Source organism: Plecotus auritus (assembly GCF_963455305.1).
Source record: "Plecotus auritus genome assembly, chromosome: 1".
Lineage (NCBI taxonomy): Eukaryota > Metazoa > Chordata > Mammalia > Chiroptera > Vespertilionidae > Plecotus > Plecotus auritus.
In genome coordinates, this window is record NC_137770.1 from 246,421,158 (window position 1) to 246,441,936 (window position 20,779).

Below are 20,779 nucleotides of genomic sequence, written 5' to 3' on the forward strand. Positions count from 1 at the left end.
GGCGTGAGTTGGAACCGGAGAGCGGAGAAACAATGACATCGATGGCAACGCCTAAATCTCGAGCTCGTGGAGAACACGATGTCGGGTGAACGGCCCGCCCCACGGCGTCACCCGCCGTCTATTTCAGTTCGGTGGCTTCTCCAGCCCGCGTCGCGCTCCTCCGTCCCCCAGAGGCGCTGGCTGGTCTGTTTGCTGAGACTTGGGGTGGGGGGTACATGCCCACATGCATGGTGTCACACGCATGCTTGCATGCTCACACACACACACACCTCTGACGGGGCGCATGCTGACGGGGTGGGGAAGCCGTGTCACAGTCAAACACCTGCCATGGGTTGGTGCTCAACGGCGTGCCACTGCCCCGCTGGGCACGGGCTCAGCCAGGCACGCGGGTGAGGCCAGTCCACAGCAAGCACATGCCGGGCCCTCTGTATGCCCGAGGAGGCGCTGTACGCCGTTTAGTTCGCGAAAGAGCCAACAAGCCCCAATTCGGGGACGTGCCAAGCAACCTGGTCATGGCTCAGGGTTCCATCAGATAGGAGTCCACTTGCCATTGGATGGGAGAGGCATGTATTTCCGGGTGAACAGTGACCCTGTCCGACCCCGCCGTCGCAGCTCTGTCTTAGGCCTGGCTGGGCCACGCTCCACCCAGCAACGGGGTGACCGCACTGACCGCCTCTCCCCTCCACACGGTGCAAAGGACGCGTCTGAGGCTAACACGGGGCCAGGTGAGCACCCCGCCTGCGTGTAGGACGAGGTCTCGGGCGGCATGACGGAAGGACGGCACGTCCCTCAGCTGGGCCTCGGTTTCCCCACTCACACCCGCGGGAGCGCGTCCCACTCCGACCCTCGGGAAGACCTGGGCTCTGAGCGCCCCGGTTGGGAGGCAGCGGGAAAGGTCACCGCCCTGGAAACCAGGCTTTCACTCTTCCCTTCCTTTCCTTGGGAAGAGGCAGAGACGCACCTGCCCCGGGCGACGGCCGCCGAGGACAGCAAGCCGCCCCAGTCTGCACCCGGGCCCCTGGCCTGCCCACGGGCCACCGGGTACACGTGTGCCTCCCCACCTGGGAGCGCCACCCAGGTGTCCGTGTGGACGTGGCTGTTTTCTGTCTGCATCTGAGCAAGGACCTCAAGTGTGGGAATTCCTCTGCCCGTCTCCCTAGCAACGTGATAACACCCACCCCCCACACAGCGCCTCAGCGTCTAGGACAGGGGTGGGCAAACTTTTTGACTCGAGGGCCACAATGGGTTCTTAAACTGGACCGGAGGGCCGGAACAAAAGCATGGATGGAGTGTTTGTGTGAACTAATATAAATTCAAAGTAAAGGAACGGAGGGGAGAGCAAGAGAGCCCTCCGCTCTTTCGGCTCTGCGGGCCGGATAGAACAGCCGAACGGGCCGGATCTGGCCCACAGGCTGTAGTTTGCCCACGGCTGGTCTAGGACGTGTTTCCCGCCCGTACAGCACCGGTCCTCACCGCGGCCTGTGGAGGGCGGGGTGGAGGGGCCTGTCCCATTTTGCAGATGAGGAAACAGGCTCACGGTGGTGATGCCCCAAATCACCCAGAAATTCCGTGCAGACAGAGGGGACACGGTGAGCCTCCGGCCTCCCGCCTCCTGCGCCATGGCTCAGCCACTGCTCCCTGCGCACCTGCCCCGCAGGCTCCGGTGGAGCGGCGTGGGTGGCCACCGAGAGGGAGACTGGGGCCCGGGAGACCCTCTCTCCATAAGCACCGCAGCCCCTGCTGCTGAGGCAAGAAGTCCCTCACGGGAGGCTCGGCGTTCATTCTCTCGCCAGCGATTCTCACCATTCGGGGCCTCATTCCCACGCGGGGATGAGTGACCAGCTCGGTTGTCCTGTTTCCTGCCGACGGGCTGGCTCGGACCGTGGCCCGAGACACCTGTCCCTCACCCCCTCGGCTGCCGTCAGCCTGGCTGCTTCCCTCCGGGCAGCAAACTCCAGCCACCGGAGCCAGTTCTCGGCACAACGCCCCCCATCCCGGCCGTGAGCCTCAGGTTTCTGCCACACGGGGTGTCCGTATCAGACCCGCCTTCCTCGGACTCCATGCAGAGGCCCTGCCCTGGGCCTGCAGCGAATGTGCATTTAATATTCAGGCTGCAGGGCCTCTGCAGGGGGAGGGAGGGCGTCAGGCATCAACACACCCGAGCAAGGACCCAGAGCACGGGGCAGGCATGCAGGACCAGGCAGTGAGGAGGCACAGTACCATGCTGCTTGTAGATGGGGGGCTTCCGGTAGATGTTATCTTTGACGCCAGTGTCTGGGGAGAAGAAAGGAAGGAAGGAAGGAAGGAAGGAAGAAAGGAAGGAAGGAAGGAAGGAAGGAAGGAAGGAAGGAAGGAAGGAAAGAAAGAAGGAAGGAAAGAAGGAAGGAAAGAAGGAAGGAAGGAAGGAAGGAAAGAAGGAAGGAAGGAAGGAAAGAAGGAAGGAAGGAAGGAAGGAAGGAAAGAAGGAAGGAAAGAAGGAAGGAAGGAAGGAAGGAAGGAAAGAAGGAAGGAAAGAAGGAAGGAAAGAAGGAAGGAAGGAAGGAAGGAAGGAAGGAAGGAAAGAAGGAAGGAAAGAAGGAAGGAAGGAAGGAAGGAAGGAAAGAAGGAAGGAAGGAAGGAAGGAAGGAAGAAAGGAAGGAAGGAAGGAAGGAAGGAAGGAAAGAAGGAAGGAAGGAAAGAAGGAAGGAAGGAAGGAAGGAAGGAAGGAAGGAAAGAAGGAAGGAAAGAAGGAAGGAAGGAAGGAAGGAAGAAAGGAAGGAAGGAAGGAAGGAAGGAAAGAAAGAAGGAAGGAAGGAAAGAAGGAAGGAAGGAAGGAAAGAAGGAAGGAAGGAAGGAAAGAAGGAAGGAAGGAAGGAAAGAAGGAAGGAAGGAAAGAAGGAAGGAAGGAAGGAAAGAAGGAAGGAAGGAAGGAAGGAAGGAAGGAAAGAAGGAAGGAAGGAAGGAAAGAAGGAAGGAAAGAAGGAAGGAAGGAAGGAAGGAAGGAAAGAAGGAAGGAAAGAAGGAAGGAAGGAAGGAAGGAAGGAAAGAAGGAAGGAAGGAAGGAAGGAAGGAAGGAAGGAAAGAAGGAAGGAAGGAAGGAAGGAAAGAAGGAAGGAAGGAAGGAAGGAAGGAAAGAAGGAAGGAAGGAAGGAAGGAAGGAAAGAAGGAAGGAAGGAAGGAAGGAAGGAAGGAAAGAAGGAAGGAAGGAAGGAAGGAAGGAAAGAAAGAAGGAAGGAAGGAAGGAAGGAAGGAAGGAAGGAAAGAAGGAAGGAAGGGAGAGAAAGCAGGGTCAGCAAGCAAACGGATGGCTGGTCAGCGCTCCCCAGGCACCCGGATTCGGGGTCTCCAGAAAGATCCGAGACCCGCCCTCGGTGGACACCCAGGCCCCACCACCTCAGACCCAGCCTCAGCCAGCCCCGGTGCCAGCCCCGGTGGGAGGGGCAGAGGGCACCCGCTTGCCCAGACAGCCCTCCCCTCCAGCCCACTCCCCGGAGGCACAGTGTCTCCCTGGCGTTTGAGGGCCTTTGGAGACAGGAAGTGGGGGGATGTGCAGACCCATTTGCTGATTTTTTTTAAGCATCTTAGGACTGGGGGGGAACCGAGAGGAATCCCCCACACCCGCTGGGCGAGGCGGGCCGCGGGCGGGGCCTACCTGGGACGTGGAAGTGGCGCGGAGCCTGCTGGTAGGTGGCGGGCGGCCTGCTGTCGGACAGCACCGAGAGGCTGGGGGTGCTCCGGCCGCTTTCGCTGCCTCCAGGCCGAAGAGCAGACAGCGGAGAGCGGGGGGCAGGGGGAGGGGGCAGAGCAGAGGATTTCAAGCGAGGAAGCTTATTCGGTGACCACGTCTCCCCTGCCTGGGGGCCCCCGCCCCTGCCCGGCATCTCCACCCGGGCCCACGACTTGTTAATCCAACCTCGTGCCCACCCTCCCCCGGGCCCGTGGCGAAGGCACAGGGGCTCCGAGGGCTGAGAGCCATGGCTCCTGGTGCCCGGGAGGGTGGGCCTGGCCGCCTCAGCAGAGCCCGCTCCCCTTGGGGGGGGGGGGCACGGCGGTCTCCTTGGGGAGCACGCGGTCTGCTGCTCTGCGCGCTGGTATTTGAATCGGCAAGGCCCCTCCTGTCTGTGTGAAGGTGCTGCCCTCTTCGGAGAGGCCACATTGCCATCCACGCGGGATTCCAGCGCTCACTCTCATCGCCGTCTGTCCGCGAAGCCGCGGTGGAAATGCACGGCCTCAGCGGAACAAGGCGTGTGGGCCCAGCAGCCGCCACACTCCCGAGGCGAGTGTGTGGCAATTAAAGGGAAAGAACCCCGAAGCGGCTCCGACGCCTCACCCCACCTGGATGTGCCCCTGCTGTTTGGCGAACAAGGTTGGATTATCAAGTCGCAGCGTGGACGGCCCTGGTCCCCAGGTGAGCCCCCCGCCCACCCGCGTTTAAGGAACAACGGGAGAGACAGAACGCAATGGCATGGGACCTGGGAGGACCAGCGAGGCGCGGCGCCTCCTCTCCCGTGGCCTCAGGGGACCCCGCTGCATCGATGACGGCTCGGCCAAGGACGGGGCCACTTGCCACCCCAAACGCCCCGTGGAGCTGCAGCTGCTCACGCCACGGGGCCCGGGATGGTGAGGCCGCATTCAACAGCGGGCGGCCCTGTGCGGGCCGGGAGGCGGCCGGCGGGGCCGCAGCTGGCTGCCGGGGAGGCGCAGGCTCTGAGCTCTCGCCTGGGTGGGTGTGCAGGGCCCGGGGCTCACAGAGTGGGCGGAGCCACACCCAGGGCCCCCACCAGGCCGAGGCCACAGAGGGGCCGCTGGTCACTTCCAGCATCTTCCTGGCCTGGGCCCAATGTCACCTGTCGGTGCTGATGGGACATCAGGGAGACAGCTGTGCAGCCCCTCCTGGTGGGAGCCCTGCCTTCCCCCCGCGGCCGTACCCCAGCGCTGTATGGAGCTGCCCCGAGCTTCCTGCCTGCGCACCACCCCAGGGAGCAAGGCTCCCAGGCCACCCTACAAGGGTGGCTGTGACTCGACTGTACCAAGCCCCCCTGCTCGGATGCCAGAACAGTGAGCGCCATCCCCGAGCGGCAGGCTCCTGGCGGGGCCTTAGCACCCAGAGGCCTCCGCGGGCTCGTTCCCTCTGCCTGGAACCCATGGCCTCACCCACCATCCCGCCCAGGCCGCAGCCGCACAGGCCACAGGTCTCCGTCCCCGGCGCCCAGCCGCGTGCAGCGTCCTCCCAGGTCACAAGCAGGATTGTGTGCGCACATTTCCCTAAGGAGTCCCCAGCCTCCACCCGGCGTCAGGGGGCCCAACCCAGGGGCAGCTGGGACACAGCCGTGGCGGCCCCGGGCCCACTCCGCCCACCTCACCTCCGCCATCCGGGGCTTCCACACCAGCCACCGCCCCTCGAGACCGCGGTCCCCGCCCGAGACGCCTCTCTGCTCACATCCTTTCCTCCTGGCCGCCCCTCGCCTCCCCCTCATGCCCGCCTGGAACCCCTTTCCCATCCTCCCCACTTGTCCACACGCTTCCTGGTCAGGCTCGGGGCACCGCTCCCCTTCGCCGCCCACCCCCTGGGAAGCCCTGGCAATAAAACGTGCGCTAGCCTGGGCCCGCGAGGCCACGTGCAGCGCTGGGCACGTCCGCTGTGGGAACGTTCATGACAGCCTGCAGGGCGCGCACCCCCGCGGCCACCTCCGCAGGAGGGACAGGGCTGAGGGGCCTGGGGAGGCTCTGGTTCCGGCTCCAGGACCAGCTTCCTCCGGGCCTTCGCGGTGAAATCCCAATCTGATGTCACCGCGGGCGGCGAGAACCAGAGGGGCCACCCTGGTGCCCAGGAAAAGGCACAGAGGTCCCTGGGGCCAGGCTCGCGGCTCCCGGGGGAGGGGGCTCAGGACCAAGGCGGCTTCCGACATCTGCTGGGAGGCTGGCTCATCCTTCAGCGAGAAAGAGAAGACGCCGGACGGACGGGGGTCGGGGTGGGGGTGGGGGGCGGTGCTCCTGGCGACAGGGAGCCCTGGCCTTTGAAGAGCCACCTTCTTTTACTTCAAGCAAATTGCTCACTTCCCAAGCATCGTGGCAGCCGTGTTCCGTAAACGCCACGGTTCGTGCGTGTCACCCGTTTTTATCTGAAGAGCTTTCCTGTCCCAGGATCCCCCGGACACACGCCCTGTCCAGCCGTCCCTCTGCTGGGCCCTCGGCCGCGGCACTTTCTCAGATCCTCCTCGTCTTTCACCTCGGCTCTGAGTGGCTCCGGTGTCGGCCAAAGGCCCGCGGTGGGATCCTCGGATGTTTTCCTCAGACCAGACTGAGGTCATGGTTCTCGGGAGAAGGCCACAGAGGTGCCCTCTCACCCCCTCGGGTCCAGGGCACCTGCTGTCACATGACCCGTCACGTGATGTGGACCCGGGTCCCCTGGCCGAGGTCGTGGTGGTGCCTGGTTTCTCCACGGGACGGTTCCTCTCTTCACGCTGCCACACCGCCCCCCGAGGGATCCGTCACAAAAGGCACCATTTCTGGCTTGACTGCTTTTCAAGAGAGTCAGTGGGTCCAGCAGGGACCGTGGTGGCAGAACAGGTGCTCCAGGAGGACGTGGTCCCCAGGACCAGGGGCCTCTTCTCAGCCGACCCGAGAGGCCACGAGAAGCCACGGATGGTGACGATATAAGGAAAGCAAGGAGCCTGTCTGGTGACCATCAGGTGACAGCGTAAACCAGCAGAGCCTGCTCCTCCTGGTCCCCCGGGGACAGAGGGCAGAACAGCACGCTGCTCCTGCTCCTGCTCCTGCTGAGTCTCTCTGTGGTGTATGCGTCAGCTAGGGCTGCGTAACAAACAGCACGGGCTGAAGGGCTTAGATAACAGACATCTCCTCCTCCCAGGTCTGGAGGCTGGAAGTCAGCGGCAGGTTTGGTTTCTGGTGAGAACTCCCCTCCTGGCTTGTCGACAGCCCCGTCTCCACCTGGCCGGTCCTCTCAGCGCATGCGGAGTGGCCGAGAGATCTTGTGGTCTCTCCTCTGCCTAAAAGACCACCAATCCCGCCGGCCTGGGCCCCACCCGCATGCCCTCGTGCAGCCCTAATAACCTCCTAAAGACCCTTCTCTGAAAGCAGTCGCATGGGGGGTGAGGGCTTCAACATATGGATTCTGGGGGACACAATTCAGTCCATAGCATGTGGGAGAAGAGCTCGGCCATGTTCCTAGTGGGATGGACACACGCTTCCGTGCAGGGTCTGGCCCCTGGGAAGAGGCAGGAGTGGGAGCCATCCAGGGTGTGCGCCTGCCCCAGGCCACTCTGCTCTGACTGTGGACACGTCCCTGCCCCCTTCAGCCTCAGCCTTTGGGCCTGGTACCCACCGCCGGCATCCCTACGCCCGTGGAGTGACAGGTGGGGAACAGAATGAGATGATGTAGGTCCGAGGGCAGGCGATGGAGAGGCCCTGATCTCCGCCTGCAGCTCTCCACCCCTCTCCTCAGCACTCATCCTTCACACGAGCTGCCTACACTTCCCCCCAGGAACATTCACACATGAACGGAAACGGAGCTGGACTCACGAGACACAGCGAGGAGCACAGGCATGAGACATGGGGCTCGGGAAGCCATGCGGCGACACGGACACGACACACACGTGTGGCAAACGCCCTGGGGCCCCCGCAGCCGCAGCACTGCGCGCCTTACCTCGGAAGTAGGGGATGTAATGGTGCCTGAACACGGACGTAGGGCTTGGGTGTTGGGACAGGGACAGGCAGCTACTGGTACCAACACTCACAGTACCAGCTGCAGGGCAACAGAGAGCAAGTCAGAGTCGGCCCGGCTCGCCGGCCGCAGAGCCGCAACAGTCCCAGGCCCGCCTGCCAGGAACACCTCGCTTCCTCTCCAAGGACGCAGACCTCGGGGAGGGGCGTCACCAGAGGTGCCCTCCACCAGTCTGCTCCGGGCCTGGTGTGCGGAGGCCCCACCCTCTGGGCACAGGAGCCACTGGCCCCCTGTCCCCTGCCCGTTCCCCTCCTGGGGGCTCCTTGGGATCAAGGACGCAGGTGGAGGGCAGCTGGCTAGCCTGGGTGTGCGCAGACTGTCCCCCGGCCATCACAAGGCCTCACCAGCCGAGATCCAGGTCTTGGCTGTCTGGGGTTACCACCCGGCTGGGAACAGTCCACAAGCCCAGGTGACCCGAATATAGTGGTCAGGGGTCAGCAGAGGGGCCCTTCACTCCCGGACTCGCTTGCTTGCCTGCTCAATCACTCTCAGCTCACTGATTCACTCCCTCCCTCAGTCATTCCCTCCCTCATTCATTCTTTCATTCACGGCCTAACTCAGGCATTCATTCATCCCTCATTCATTCACTTACCCATTCACTCACTCACTCACTCCCTCACTCACTCATTCCCTCACTCACTCATTCACTCACTCACTCATTCCCTCCCTCACTCACTCCCTCACTCACTCACTTACTCCTTCACTCATTCCCTCACTCACTCACTCCCTCACTCACTCATTCATTCCCTCACTCATTCCCTCACTCCCTCACTCACTCATTCCCTCACTCACTCATTCACTCACTCACTCACTCCTTCACTCACTCACTCCTTCACTCACTCACTCATTCCCTCACTCATTCACTCACTCATTCCCTCACTCACTCACTCATTCACTCACTCACTCATTCCCTCACTCCCTCACTCACTCATTCCCTCACTCACTCACTCATTCACTCACTCACTCACTCACTCCCTCACTCACTCATTCCCTCACTCACTCATTCACTCACTCACTCATTCCCTCACTCACTCACTCACTCATTCCCTCACTCACTCACTCACTCCCTCATTCACTCATTCATTCCCTCACTCACTCACTCATTCCCTCACTCACTCACTCCCTCACTCACTCATTCATTCCCTCACTCATTCCCTCACTCATTCACTCATTCCCTCACTCACTCATTCCCTCACTCACTCATTCACTCACTCACTCACTCCTTCACTCACTCACTCCTTCACTCACTCACTCATTCCCTCACTCATTCACTCACTCATTCCCTCACTCACTCACTCATTCACTCACTCACTCATTCCCTCACTCCCTCACTCACTCATTCCCTCACTCACTCACTCATTCACTCACTCACTCACTCCCTCACTCACTCATTCCCTCACTCACTCATTCACTCACTCACTCATTCCCTCACTCACTCACTCACTCATTCCCTCACTCACTCACTCACTCCCTCATTCACTCATTCATTCCCTCACTCACTCACTCATTCCCTCACTCACTCACTCACTCATTCCCTCACTCACTCACTCACTCCCTCATTCACTCATTCATTCCCTCACTCACTCACTCATTCCCTCACTCACTCACTCCCTCACTCACTCATTCATTCCCTCACCCACTCATTCACTTACTCACTCGCTCGCTCGCTCACTCACTTTCTCACTCACTCATCCACTCTCCAAACACCTATTCCTGACCAGGATGTACCAGCCACACTGCAGGGGGGCAATGAAAGTACTTTGCAAATGAGTGAGCTGTGATTTTTCCACAGAGGCTGCGAGGCTAGGAGCTGTTGTTGATGGATGTGAGAATGGCGTCATGCGGCAGCGGGCCAAGGAGGAAGCAGTGTGGAAAAATCCCTCAAAAAGGCAGCGCCCTTTTTGTGTGTGGCGTGTCCCTGGGACTTTGACACTCTGAGGGCAACGAGGCGTCTGGAAGCTCAGGGTCAGCAGTCCACAGCTGGGCACCAAGCAGGAATGGGGTGGGACGGGGTAGAGGGTCTCCCCGGGCTCGCCCTGCTCTGAGCAGCTGCTGGTGGCCTCCTGCCCGGTTCCCACGGGGCTGCTGTCCTCGGGGCCACCACCAGCTGCGGGTGACGCGCCATCGGGGACCGACTCTATTTTCTGGGCACTGACTCTCCTTCCTCTTCCCAGATCCACGGGAGCTGGGAACTGACGGGCTCCTTCCGCCTGGGCGACTCTGTCTCCTGGCGTCTGCTCTACTGAGACGTGAGTTCCGAGAGCGAGGGCCCACGTGCTCGGATGTGCCCGCGAGCTCCGTGGCACAGCCCCTCTACCCACAGGCGGACCAGCTGCCTCGCGGTCACCCTCCCGTCCGGACACGAGGGGGCCTCCTCCTAATGAACGGGTTCTCCATCGCCCACCGGCAACCCGCACCCGCCCGGTGGAGGTGAGAGACTGATTTACAGCAAGAAAAGCAACAAGAAACCCTGCTTCCCGGAGGGTCACAGAAGCCGTGGGGCCAAGTACCTGGCCGGCTGTAGTGCTGGGGCGACCGTGAGGTCGGGGTGTAGCGCCCAAGGCTGACCGACCCGGCGGAGCTGGGGCTGGAGGTGCGGCACTGCCTGGAGGAGCGGTCGTCCTGGTCTCCCTGGAGGAAAGACACCTGGTGAGCACGGGCCGAGCAAGGCCCGCCCCCCTCCGCTCAGGGTCTGCTTTCCTGACCTCGGAGCCCACTCAGCAGGGCCCGGAAGTTCCCTGCACCTGTGGGCACAGGGGAGGCTGCAGGGGGGCTGGCCTTGGTGCTGAACTCCTGCAGGCTGAGCACGGTGCCCGTGCCCCCCGGTGTCAGAGGGCAGGGGCCACCCCCTCCACCAGCCCTATTGTGGCTGAGGCGCCCACGATGGAGCTGCAGGCACCCAGTCCTCCCACACCCTTCAGCTCCCCTCCTGCAGTCCTTCCCAGCACCCAAGGCTCCTCGGAACACCGTTTGAGAACCACTGAGATTCTGTTCTCCCCCCAGCCTCGATAGGGTCCAGGCCTGGGCCCCGCTGAGCCAGACCCGCGAGCACGGACAATGCGGGCTCCGTTCAAGCAGGATGAGCAGCTGCTCGGAGCGTCAGAGCGGGTGGCAGGCGGCATGAGATGGCGTGGCACGCGGGGCGGGGAAGAGCAGGCTGCGGCCCACTGCGGCTCAGCACGTGGCGGCCCTGAGCCCTGACACCCCAGCCCAGGGTCCGGCCGCCGGTGGACGCGGCTGCTCTGGCCCCCGAGGCCAGTGTGGGGACGAGCAAGGTGAGAGTCTGGGCCTGGCACTCAGGGCTCCCACCATCCCCCTGGGGCTCGCTCTCCAGGCAAACTGCATGAGCCACTGTCCCTGAAGCTTGCCCTGTACCTCCCCCGCGCCCCCCAACTCAGCCAGGCCTCGTGCAGGTGCTCCACCCCGAGCCCTTCAGCCGGTCCCAGCCCTGCAGATGGCACGCCCTCATGCAGCCACAGTCCCGCGGTCCATCTCCGTCTCGGGCGTCCTCTGCCGGCCCCAGGGGCCGCTCACACCCTCAGGCGCCCTGTCCTCGCCTCGCCTGCCCGTGGGGCTCGGGGTCCCAGCGTCTGAGGCCCACGCAGCCTGGAGCCTGGCTGGCAGCTCTCTCTCTGCTCTCATTAACCCTGAGAAACAGGAAGAGCGGGCTGCCCGTGACCAATGCTGCCAGACAGAGAAATGCCTCCGGAAAGTTCAACTGCAAGGACTTCCCGGACGTCCCCCCGCGGAGGCGCAGGAGCTGGGGTGCCCGGTGCCTGGAGTGCCTCTAAGGAGCCGTGGCCCAGACCGCAGGCCGGGCCCCAGGCGTCCGCACCTGCAGGGCTGCCGGAGCGCCAGGGCGGCATGCAGGGGCGACGCGATCGTAAAAATAACCAGTGCCGAGGGGGCCCCCGAGCCAGGAGCGTGTGGCCCCCGGCGCCACGGCCAAGGCCCCCCAGGCCCTCTGGGGCGGCAGGTGGTTATGCTTATAACCCAGGAGCACGCGAGCACGCGTCGGGGCGCGGTTACCTCGGTCGGCGTTGGCGAGAGCAACTGGGGCGACTGTGGACACAATACAGAGCAGCCTTTTAGCCCGCGGCGCCGGCGGCTGCTCACGGGGAGACACGGGCACAGACACTCACACCCCGGGGCCCCCAGACCTTCTTTCTGGAGAAATGTGGTCAAGGAACGGCACCCCAAGAAAGAGGCTGGGAGAGGGGAGCTGGTCTCCGTCCTGGTCCCCCCAGAGCCCCCTGCTCCCCAAGAAGTCTTTCCAACAGGGCGCGGGGCGGCGATGCCCTGGGAGTCCGAGGAAGAGAGTTCTTCCGGGGCTCGGGGAGGCCTGCACTGCTGGTGGGGGCTTTGGAAGCCGGCAGCCTCCCAGCCAGGGACGCCCCCCGCCCCCCCATTAGAGTAGGGAGCACCGTCCGCCCCACAGACATTGGCTCCAGGGGGTGGTGGCCAAGTGGCTTGGCCTCCCGACCCTCCCGCAGTGCCTCCAGCAGAGCCCGACCAGACGGGAATGAGGAGACCGCTGCCAGGCTCGGCTCAGGCAGCGGGAGGGGGGAGCAGGTCAGACCCTCCCCTCCGCCCTGCCCACCGGCCTCTCCCTGGGACATACACCCAGACCCTGCATGTCCTCAGGGAGACAGAGCCAGTGAGGAGGGGCCCCTGCTGGCCTCACCCTCCCTGCCCCGCCCTGAGCTGCCAGCTGTGCCCAGCCACAGTGACTGCAGACATCAGCGGGTCTGGCTGGGCTGGCGCCAACCACCACCTCCACCTTGGCGCCCCGAGCTGGAGACTCAGACAGGAGGGCCGGGGCCTGTGGGGGGAAGGGGCTCTGCCTCCAGGCCTCCCACTGGTATGGCACACACACCGGGCTGCCAGCTGGCAGACACGCTTGTTGGTCACAGGCAACAAGGTCACAAGGGAATCTCAAAACCACCCAAGGAAACGGGGCACCACGGCAACCCCGCAGTCCACGGGGGACGGCTGCGGCTGAGAGTCGGTCATGGACGCCGCCCATGGGACCCGCGGAATAAGTCCTCCGGGTTGCAGCCGCGCCAGGGAGCGCGGGGACAGGGGCGGGCCCGGCTGGTGACGGGGAGCAGGCTGAAGGCCCTGGATGAAGGAAAACGACTCTCGCACGTCGTGAAAATCGTCCCCAACTGCAAGCAGCAGGTGCGACTCCGTTCCCATCGTTTCCTGAACACCGGCCCTGCCTGCTCCCGGCCACACAGGGCTTCCCGGGCTCGGCCCCAGGGTGCTGCCAGGGGCGTCCGGGCAGAGCACAGCGGGGACTCCTTAGAGGACACCCATGACGTGTCTCCGGAAGTGAGGCCCCATGTCGCAGAGCAGCGAGGACAGTGAGGGGCGGTGCTGTGGCTGCCACCCGCCCGCGGGCCGACACCGGCGGCCGTACCTCGAGGCAGCTCTGCCGGTCTCCCGCGTGGCTGACGTAGGGCGAGTAGGAGATCATGTCGGGGCGGTCGATGTTGTAGATGGCCTTGCTCTTGGGAAGGGCAGCCAGGTCTCTGTAGTCGAGGATCTCGTCTCCCAGCCTCGCCTGCGGGAGGGAAAGGGCGGCGGGCAGTCAGGCCGAGCTGAGGCAGTGTGCGAGGAGCCGGGCCTGCGCCCAGGCCCCGTGAGGGTCAAGCAGCCTAAGGGGCCGGGAGCCTCATGACCACAGGGGCCCGGTCCTGACGCCAGGCCACGAAGGGCCGCTGTGGCCTTGCGGGACGCCTTCTCGGACAGAACCCATGCCTCTCCACGAAGGGGCGGAGGTGGCCCCACTGGACGGCTTCGGGGGTCAAAAAGCTGCCGCCGGTGTGAGGCCTGACACGGGCTGACAGTGATCCTCAGTCCGTGGTCTAAAAATACATACAGACACTTCTGTGTGCACATAGACAACGCACAGACACGTGTGCACATGTCAGAACACATATGCATACATATATACACACATGCAGACACAGCCATGTGCGCAGACAAGCAAGTATTATAAATACGAATGCATGCCCTAGCTGGTGTGGCTCAGTGGATAGAGTGTCAGCCTGTGGCTCAGTGGATAGAGTGTCAGACCCCCCACCAGGGACTGAAGGGTCCCAGGTTCGATTCTAGTCGAGGGCACATGCCCGGGTTGCGGCTCGATCCCCAGTGGGGGGTCTGCAGGAGGCAGCCGATCAATGATTCTTGTTGCTGTTTCTAACTCTCTCTCTCTCCCTTCCTCTCTGAAATGAATAAAAATATTTAAAAAATAAATACGAATACACCCACACCTGTACAATCACAAGCACATACACACACACTAATACACACACGTACACGTACACTCTTAGATGCACGCACACTCATACACACATACACACATACACACATCCTCTTGAATGAAAATGGGATACGTAATATGTGATCCTCAGCATGCTTCCCGAGGCACACGTTAGGAGCACTGTCCACGCTGACACGCACAGATGTGCAGGGCATTCACGCCTGCCTGACCCCACGTGTGCCGGGCGCTTTCTTCAGGAAGCCCTGGTGCAGGGCGTGGGGCGATGTCACGTCTACGCCATCATCGACAGCAGCTGTGAGCACCTCCTGGCGCCCTTGTGCCCACAGGCCGGGGGAGCGCTGGGTCACTCCGCCCACGGAAGGAGGCTCCAAGTCAGCTTCCTAAGGTCTACCCCAGCCCCACGCAGGGATGGCAGCCCCGATGCCCGGCGCCTGGCTCAGGGACGCCCCCAGGCCCCCCTCCCCATAGAAAGAGCCCAACTCACATAGATGACGCGGCTGGGGGACCCCGAGGTGCTGGACGCAGGCACGGAGATGATGCTCTCGGAGGACGTCCTGGTCTCCTGGGGGAGGGGGCGGGACGGAAAACAGGACGTGTCAGCGAAGACCGTCCAGAGGCAGCCCTCAGTCACGCGGCCACAGAGGGCCGGCTCAGGCCGGTTATTTTCATGGTCAGGGTGAAGAATTCTTACAGCAACAGGCAGCTCGAACGGACAACCGGAGACTATCAGACAGACCGTGGTGACGGCTACAAGCCAGCAGGCCCGGCAGCGCCTTTCATGGCGCAGAGAGGACCAGCTCCAGGGGGACAGGAGCAGGCGAGGGCTCTGAGCGCCAGGGCAAGGCTGCCTCGGACCCAGAACCATGCGGCTCGGGGCCGTTTTCCACCCAGATTACGGGGACGTGGGGCAGCACGTGCCAGCAGCGGCTCTGCTGTCAGACTTAGGGGGACGGTCCCCTGAACCTAAAGACCAGTCTCAGCCCCACGCCACAGCTTGGCCCTCAGGCGCCTGACTCCGCCCCTCGCCTCTCTCAGCACCCGCAGCCCCTGCAGGAGCCGCCTTTGGTCCAGCACCCCAGCGAGGTCTCAGAAACAGCCCCTAGAGGTCACTGCTGGCCACTCTCACACTGAGCCCTCGTCTTGGCCCGGGGCCTCTGTCACATGTGGAACCTGCCCCCGAGTGCCCACTGCGGTGCAAAACCCGTCCTGCCCCCCGCCTCCCCGAGCACATCTCCTATTCCCCCGAGGTGACGGCACCCCGGACCGCTGTCTCCTCTGCTCCCCACGGCCCGTCTGCCCCGTGTCCGCGTGGACACTGCTTCTCCGGCTCCCGCCCGATCACCGCGCCTGCGTCCATCCGACCTGCAGGGCGTGACGTGGCCGCTCCCCTCACCTGGCCCAGCGTGGCCCTGCCTGGCCCAGCCCCACTAGCTCTCCCTCTCGCCCGTCCAAATGGAACCCTCTCCGCGAAGGGCCTCCCAGCCAATAGCGCGAACCTATCTCCCCACCCCCTCCCCCTCCCCTCTCCTTTCCTAAGCAGACCCCTTTCCCCCCCATTCTGCCCGGCCCCTCTCAGCACCCACACCCACTGCAGTGCCAGCAGCCTGGACGGGGCCTCGTTATGGGCTGAGTGGTGTCCCCGACTTGCATGCGGAAGTCCTCACCCCAGTGCCCAGAGCGGGGCTGTGTTTAGAGAGAGGGCCTTTAGGGTGGGCCTTGACTTAACGGGACTGGAGTCCTTGCAAGGAGAGAGTGCGCCCTCGCTTCAGCAAGTCAAACCTGTGGCCACAGCAAATACTCATGAACGATGACTCATTTATTTCAGCCCTTTGAATTCAGCACGTCTCTATCGAAATAAACCTACGTTTCTATGAAAATTGAAGCTTTTGTTTTTTTTGCGGCCCACATCCACGTACACCTTGTTTATTGGGCCCGCGTTGGCCTTTGAGTTGGACATGCTTGCCCTAGCTGGATAGAGCATCGGCCTGCGGACTGAAGGGTCCCAGATTCGGTTCCGGTCAAGGGCACATGCCCGGTTGTGGGCTCGATCCCCAGTAGGGGGCGTGCAGGAGGCAGCTGATCCATGAATCTCTCTCTTCACTGATGTTTCTCTCTCTCTCCCCCTCTCCCTTCCTCTCTGAAATCAATAAAATGTATTTTAAAAGAAGAGATTAGGACACAGACACACACAGAGGGACGAGCCTGTGAGGACACAGGGAGAAGACGGCCTTTCTACCCGCCAAGGAGAGCCCTCGGGAGGAGCCGCCCTGCCCACACCAAGACCTTGGGCCTCCGGCCTCCGGGCAGGCGGGGAAACAGAGGTGTCTGGTGTTTAAGGGCCCTGGAGCACTGTCAGCCCAGGACTCTAACTAACACAGACCGTGGGGCGGCCCCTCCCGGCGGAGCACACCAGCTCCCCTACACACAGCGCGACAGCAGCGAGGACGGGACAAGACCAGGGCCAGCCGTCAGGCACAAACCTGGAAGGCACAGGGGGTGGCACCCGGGCAGACCTGCTTCTGCATCTGGAAGGGAGAGAGGGGAGAGGGCGTGATGCTCGCTGCTCACCTCTGCACGGCCCACTCGTCAGCCTGGCCCACCCCCTTCCACGCCCCTGGCATTCCCCGGGACCGAGCTCGGGGCCGCCTCCTCCGGGAGGCCTGCCCTGCTTTCCCAGGCCCCTGGACTGGGCTCTGCTTGCTGGATGGGGCGTAGTCTTGGGACTGCCTGTCCCCACAGACCACAGGCTTCCGAAGGCCGGCGGGGGCAGGGGTCTCCCCCAAGCTCAGCCTGAACCCACAGTGCAGTCCCAGGTCCCCAGCACACCCCGCCCCCCCCCCCCCGCCGCACCCCCCAGGTATGATGGCTGCTCCGAGGCAGGTAACTCGGGTCTGTTCTTCTCGCCGTCCCTGCGGCCAGGTGGCCTGTTTTACTGGCCACAGGTGATGTCCGCACACATTTCACACGTCTGAACCCTCTGCACCTCACTTCCTCCCCGAGGCGCCCGAAGATGCTCCCTGGGGCTCCGTGTCTGACTGCGAGGAGCTGGGCTCCGAGGTCACCTCACTTTCACCTCAGGTCCAGCTGGGCCACGACAGGAAGCCCCTAGACCAGCCGTGGGCAAACTACGGCCCGCGGGCCGGATCTGGCTGTTCTATCCGGTTCTCTTGCTCTCCCCTCCGCTCCTTTACTTTGAATTTATATTAGTTCACACAAACACTCCATCCATGCTTTTGTTCCGGCCCTCCGGTCCAGTTTAAGAACCCATGGTGGCCCTCGAGTCAAAAAGTTTGCCCACCCCTGCCCTAGAGTCTAGGGGGGCCCAACCCGGGGTGCAGCAGCGGTGGCCCTGCGCTCCCCACGCCCGGGGAGTGTCTTCGCACGGGAGGGGCCCACAGGTCCCTGGGCGCGGCCCTGACCCGTGCGCTGGACCTGGGTTGGCAGCAGCCCGGGGTCTGTCTGCACCCACAGTCGAAAGGGGCTGCAGCTCCCCACCCCCGCCCCCCCCGCCCCCCGCTCAGCCTCCTCAGGAAGCGCTAACTACAGGGTCACAGGCGCCTGGTGCACACGAGTCTCATCCACAGCGTGTGGGGGTCTGACACCCACCCGTCTCCCGGTTAAAGCTGAGGGCCTGAGGCTCAGAGAGGGCTAGGGATTCGCCCCATGTCACACAGCCGGGCAGAGGCACAGCTGGACTCCGAGGGCAGGAAAGCAGCCTCCTCCCAGGGCCCCAGGGCCCGGCACAGAGGGGCCGTGGGTAAAAGACTGCTGAGCACACCCAAGACGGGCGGTAGCTCTCCTATGATCACCAGGTCCCTGGGCCACCCTGACCGGGCGGTTTCAGGAGTTCACGAGGTCGTGACCGCTGCCGCGTCTCCAGGGGCCGCCGCCCTCCGGAGCCCACCCCGCACCCTGAGCTGGTGGGGCTGGCGGGCTGGCCGGTCCACGGTCATTAACTGGCTCTCTCTTCCTGCCTCCCAGGCCAGAGCGGCCAGCTGGCCGGAGAACTGTCCCCGGGACCCGTCCCCAGGGAGAGCCAGCTGACCCACCCCGTCCGCCTGGCCACCCAGGCCCCGGACACAACCCTCATTTCCTGGGCAGGACAGAGAGGCTCTGCGGGCTGGGGAGGGGAAATGAGGGACAAGCAGGGCGTGACAGGGGCCTGGATCCCGTCCCGGGGCACCGAGGGGCAGGCGCCAGCCCCAGGGCACCGCGCCGAGGCGGGCAGATGCTCCCTGGCTGCAGCCGCCGCCCAAATGTTCCCAAAGCATCTTGGGGACAGCCCAGGAAGCCACGGATGCGCAGCCCCGGGCGTGACCCCTCCCTCCCTGTCCCTCCGGAGTGCAGAGCCTCCCTCCGCCGGGCTGTGGCCACGGTCAGCACGGGTGGCCTCCGGCGGAGAGCAGAGGCCGGCGCTGGGCTCCCTCAGGCCCGGGAGCCGCTGTGGCCACCCTGGCTGTCCCTACGTGGCCTCTGTGGTCTCCGTCCCCTTCCCACCCCTGGCCGGTCTCCCCGGGCACACTCCATGCACGCGTGGGGTCTGGAGGCCTCTCGGCGTGGGGCCCCTCGGGCAGGTCTGGGCTTGGCCTCCGGGATAAAGGTGTCCACAAAGGCCGGGCCCTGGAGGTCACCACAGGGTCACGGACTGTGGCCTGGCGGTGCACATGACACAGTGACCGTCAGTTCTGTCATCGCGGGAGGCCAGGCCCTAACTCCCAAACCTGCAGCTGCTGCTTCGTGTGACCACGGGGACTCTGCAGATGGACTGAGGGCCTGGGGTGGGGGGGCTGTCCTGGATTCTCGGGGGTCCAGGGTGACCGCAGGGTCCCTATGAGGCGAGGGGGCGACGGGCCGCAGTGTGGCCCCTCTAGACACGGGAAAGACAGGAATGGGTTCTCCCCAGAGCCCAGGTACCCTCTGACCCGGCACCATGGGCCATGCACCTGTGGCTTCCTGCCTCCCATGTGGGGGATCTGTCACAGAAACGAACACGGCACACGTCCCCCATGGCCTCTGCGTGCTGGAGCTGAGGGACGGCTGTCCGTGGTGCTGCCCCTTCCTTCCTGCCCACGTGTCCCACACCGGGCTTGGGGCCGGGCAGCGGGGTCAGGGCCTGGCCCCGGGGAGGTGGCAACGAGGGGGAGGAAGGAGGTGTGGGGGGCTGCTCTCGTGCCAAACCCCACGGCCTGCCGTTCTAGTGACCGTTCTGGGAACGGAGCCAGAATGGCGGGGACCGCTTGGGGACTCGCTAACTTCAAAGTTGTCCCCAAAGGTATGCGGCCATCAGCATCCCCTGAGCAAATGAGGTCAGAGGGCAGGGCAGGGAGCCCCAGGAGCTACCTTGCACTGACCCCAGCACCCACTGATTACATGTGACCCCCGCCCCCGTGCCGTCCACGCCCCTCAGCCCGTGGACGCTGCCGGCGGCCCCTCCGCTGCATGACAATCCCACCCGAGCACCGAGACGCAGCAGGAGAAACCGGGAACCCACCAACCTTGCTCTTGTCCTCAGTCCTGGCTGCTTGTCGGCAGGCCGGGTGCCAGATGGAGGAGCCTGGGGACAGATTCCAGGGGGGTTAGTGCCACTTCCCCGAGGCAGGGCCTTGGGGGAGTCGGGGTGGGGGTGGGGCGCTCACACGGACCGATGTCCACTCGGCCATCACCTCCGAGGAGCCCCTGGGCACGCTCTGTGCTGGGCCTGGGACAGGCAGGTGGCAGCCCTGCCCCAGGGGACTCACCGCCCAGCTCGGGGACATGACACGGCAGACACCACCGTGAGCTCGCGGCTCCCACAGGCCCATGTCTAGGCGACGGGCGGCGTGCACGAGCCGCCGCGTCTCCCAGGTCCTCAGGTGCTCCCTGCCGTGGCGCTTGTAAGGCCCTTGAGGTCTGTTGGCCACTCCCCACTCCGCCCCCACCAGCCAGGCCAGAGGCCCGCGGCCTCGAATGCTAGGACGTGGGGACGTGGGGACGTGGGGACTGGGGACGCGCCCTTCCTTTTAATCTCCGTCAACCCAGCAGGCAAAAAGGAGCATCTCCTCGTTATTTTAACCTGATGATCATGAGCGTCACATCCCAGCCCGGGGTTTACTGGGAAGAGTCTGTGCTGGGAAGCCGCCAGAGAAAGGGGTGGTCGGGGGGACCCCTGCTCGTCAGAGCTTTACTGCCCGAGTCACCTGTCAGGTTACCCCTGCGTGGAGCCCCGCACCTGGCAGACCAGGCAAAGGGTCTGGGGGTCCAGGCAGGGTGGGGCCCCTGGGGGTCCGTGGCTTGGAGCTCGAAAACCTCGGCCTGGTCAGACCTCGTCTAACCCACCGGAGACCCGAGGCCGGGCGCGGGGCGGGCCTGGGGGAGTCACCGCAGGAATCAGTTTGCACATGGGCGCCGGCCTCAGCCCAGGGCCGGGACGAGGGTCTTTGTGTTGACACGGGGCCCCCCTGTGGCAACTTCATGTCCCCACGCTGCCGTCCTGACCACAGGGCTTGGTGGCAGGAGGGACTGAAAGCGCGGATCACGGAGGGGGTGGGCACCTGGGGGGGGCACCCCTCCCGCCAGATGGCCCAGCCCTGCTGTAGGGGCACAAAGGACCTCTTGCACAGGCTCTGCAGCGGGGACTGGAGGGACAAGAGGGGACGCCGGGGACGCGGCCACCCTGGCTGACATCACCCCGTGAGGCTCGGCCGCAGCAAGGGAGGCCTGTGTGGCGACTCGCCCAGACGTCTCCGCACGATGCCATTACACAGCCCGTCCGCGGGGCAGTGTGCGGC

At 63.8% G+C, this 20,779-nt stretch overlaps 1 protein-coding gene across 3 annotated transcripts in view; it reads right to left on the reverse strand.

The window, feature by feature from the left end:
• Positions 1-20,779, reverse strand: part of ABLIM2 (actin binding LIM protein family member 2) — a 102,421-nt gene that overhangs the window by 29,155 nt on the left and 52,487 nt on the right. Inside the window, exons 8-16 of one of the 3 annotated variants that reach the window (XM_080682803.1) lie at positions 19,508-19,566; positions 16,493-16,537; positions 14,497-14,574; positions 13,146-13,289; positions 11,753-11,785; positions 10,234-10,354; positions 7,646-7,744; positions 3,632-3,730; positions 2,221-2,274 (exon numbers count right to left, since the gene is read on the reverse strand). In XM_080682803.1, coding sequence (XP_080538929.1) covers positions 2,221-2,274; positions 3,632-3,730; positions 7,646-7,744; positions 10,234-10,354; positions 11,753-11,785; positions 13,146-13,289; positions 14,497-14,574; positions 16,493-16,537; positions 19,508-19,566 — 732 coding nt within the window. The remainder of the gene's footprint in view (positions 1-2,220; positions 2,275-3,631; positions 3,731-7,645; positions 7,745-10,233; positions 10,355-11,752; positions 11,786-13,145; positions 13,290-14,496; positions 14,575-16,492; positions 16,538-19,507; positions 19,567-20,779) is intronic. The other 2 variants (XM_080682804.1, XM_080682802.1) reach the window with 2 other exon arrangements.